Source organism: Nansenia antarctica, assembly GCF_963989245.1.
Source record: "Nansenia antarctica genome assembly, chromosome: 3".
In the NCBI taxonomy this organism is placed as follows: Eukaryota; Metazoa; Chordata; class Actinopteri; order Argentiniformes; family Microstomatidae; genus Nansenia; species Nansenia antarctica.
In genome coordinates, this window is record NC_137688.1 from 68818067 (window position 1) to 68820988 (window position 2922).

Here is a 2922-nt window from a genome sequence, read left to right on the forward strand (position 1 = left end):
TCCTCCTCCTCTCCTCCTCCTCTCCTCCTGCTCAGAGCTCACTGATACAGCAAGTCCTGTACAAGTCTCAGCAGTCTCTGTTTACGACCCTCCGTAGACCAGCCGTAGTAGCAGCAGCAAAGAAGGTCTCTCCTCTCCTCTCCTCCACCCGCCCCTCTTCTCTTCTCCTCCTCCTCCTCCTCCTCCTCCATCTTCATCCTCCTCTCCTCCCGTCTTGATCATGTGTGTAGTCGTGTTGTTCTCTGTTTTAGTGTTCGGTCTCCCTCAGTCTTGGTTTTGTGTTGCTTTTTGTTTGTGTGTAGTTTGTGTGTAGCTTGTCGTGTGTGTTTTTTCCTCTCTCCTTCTGTGTGTGTGTGTGTGTGGCAGGGTGTGTGGGTCTCTTCTTCTTCTTCGTCTTCTTCTTCTTCTTCTTCTTCGGGGTGTGTGTGTGTGTGTGTGTGTGTGTGTGTGTGTGACAGCTCCGTGCGTCACTGTCCTCCTCACCCCCCAACGGCCCCCGCTGACACTAAAACAACACACTCTGCCTCCTGCTCTTCCCCTGGGCTGAGGGGGGGAGAGAGAGGGGGGAGGGAGAGAGAGAGAGAGAGGGAGGGGGAGAGGGAAGGAGAGAGAGAGAGAGAGGGGGGAGAGATAAAGATGAGGATAGGTAGTACATTCACATTATTGTTAATATCAAACATGACACACACACACACACACACACACACACACACACACACACCACTCGATATAATGATACACACAATAGAAAATCAAAACGACAGGACTGTCAACTCGACGGCTGACCTGGGACCTGCGTCCCCTCCTTCTGGTCATGTGACCTTCTCAAAGACACATACTTACCCACTCTATATGACATCATGAGGCGTGTGTAAAAGTCGTGTGTAAAAAAACAGCAACACACACTCATGCAAAAATATACAAAACACACACACACACACACTGCACCCTATTTTCACACACACACACTTACAGACACAATACACAGCCTACATCTCCCGCCGGTGTAGGAACCTGAACAGAACTGAAACAATAAAAACAGCCAATCAGAACGTCTCCTCTTGCTCCGACCCATGATGCCTTGTGCTTGACCTCTGGCGGGGGGGCGGTGGGAGCGGGGTCACTCTCGCAGGGAGGGGGGTTGGTTGGGGGTGGGGGGGGCAATGCTACAGGTCAGGTGGCAAGATGAAGGCGAGCGCTCAGGAAAAAAGAGAGGAAGGGAGGGAGGGGCAGCAAGAATGGGAGGAAAGAGGAGGGAGGGGGAGAGAGAAATAAAAGAGAGGAACGGGATTCCGAGTCCGGGAGAGGGGGGGAGGAGAGAACATACACAAGCAGCCTCAGAGAAGGAATAACAGGCCGGTGGGGGTAGAGGAGAGAAGATGGAGGGAGTGTGAAAGTAGGCGAGAGGGAAGGAGGGAGGGAGAGGAACAGAGAAGAAGAAGGAAGGAAGGAGTATCGCTCGAACAAAACAGAAGTCGAAAAAAGACGGCACAGCTCAGCCATGGACACAAGTAAAAGAGAGAGAGAGAGAGAGAGAGAGAGAGAGAGAGAGAGAGAGAGAGAGAGAGAGAAAGAGAGCATGTATTTACCAGAATGGGAGGGGCTTCTCAGCCTGTGGAGGGGGAGGAGAGGGCGTGGCTCTGAGCCACCCTGGGATTGGCTCCTTCTCTCTGGAAGTACTGCGAGGGGGCGGACCCTAGCTTATGGGCCCCCGCTTTATGGGGGGGAGGGGGGGTAGCGGGGCGAAGGGGGGGGCACACCAGAAAGAGGAAGAGGACGTAGAGGAGAGAGGTAGAGAGACAGGTAGAGAGGGTGAGACAAGGTAACGGGGTAGAGAGACAGGTGGAAAAATAGAGACAGGTAGAGGGGTAGAGAGACAGGTAGAGAGGCAGGTAGAGAGGTAGAGAGACAGGTAGAGAGGTAGAGAGACAGAGAGTGGGGGGCCACACAATAGAGAGAAATAGAGCAAGCGAGAGAGAGAGAGAGAGAGAGAGTGGATGGCGGGGGGGGCACACAGAGAAAGAGAGAGGCAGGAAGCGAGAGAAAGAGAGAGGCACATAAAGAGAGAGAGTGAGACAGAGTGAGAGAGAGACAGACCTACAGGACTGGACTCCACAGAGGCAGTAGATGTGAGTAAGACACAACACAGACCTAGACACGCCCCCCCGCCCAGCAGCCTCTGTCAACGTAGCAACCCCCCCCCCCCCCCCCCACCAGCAGCCTCAGATGGGTCAAACATCCCCATCTACTCTGCTAACCCCCTGATCTGATTGGCTGGTTGTGTCTAGAGGGGGCGTGTGAACCAAGCATGGCTCAGCCAATGACAGGACAGGAAACCCAAAGACATGAGCGTGACACGTATGACCACACGGCAACATGAGCAAACACAGAAAGCACAGAGAGAAAGAGAGAGAGAGAAAGAGAGAGAGAGAGAAAGACAGAGAGAGAGAGAAAGAGAGAGAGAGAGAGAGAGAGAGGCAGACAGAGCCAGTAATAGTCAGAAAAATAGAAAGAAAGAGAAAAAGAGGCACTCCTGCTGAAACCTGTTCCAACGCTTTCCCAACCCCCCCACCCCCAGCCTCCCTCCCTCTCCTACCCCGCCCCCCCCCCCCCCACCCCTCCCTCCAGCCCAGCTCTCTGACCCCAGTAGGGCTCACTTGTCTCTGGGTAGGAGGAGCTCCTCTTCCCCGGGTCTCTCTGCAGCTGGATGTCCTTCACCGAGAAGATGGACGACGCTGAAAGAAAGGAGACACGGTATAAACGTGGTAAAACGTGAGGTTATCAGTCAGTACGGGGTCAAATGTGAGGTTATCAGTCAGTACTGAGGTAAAAGGTGAGGGTATCAGTGAGTACGGAGGTAAAAGGTGAGGTTATCAGTCAGTACTGAGGTAAACTGTGAGGTTATCAGTACGGAGGTAAACT

General features: G+C 53.4%; 1 protein-coding gene across 1 annotated transcript in view; it reads right to left on the reverse strand.

Annotated features, from left to right (window-relative positions):
• Positions 1–217: 217 nt before the first annotated feature.
• LOC308152296 (cyclin-dependent kinase 17-like) overlaps positions 218–2922 on the reverse strand; it is a 65509-nt gene continuing 62804 nt past the window's right edge. Inside the window, exons 15-16 of the mRNA XM_080525233.1 lie at positions 2658–2735; positions 218–543 (exon numbers count right to left, since the gene is read on the reverse strand). Coding sequence (XP_080381359.1) covers positions 506–543; positions 2658–2735 — 116 coding nt within the window. The 3' untranslated portion in view covers positions 218–505. The remainder of the gene's footprint in view (positions 544–2657; positions 2736–2922) is intronic.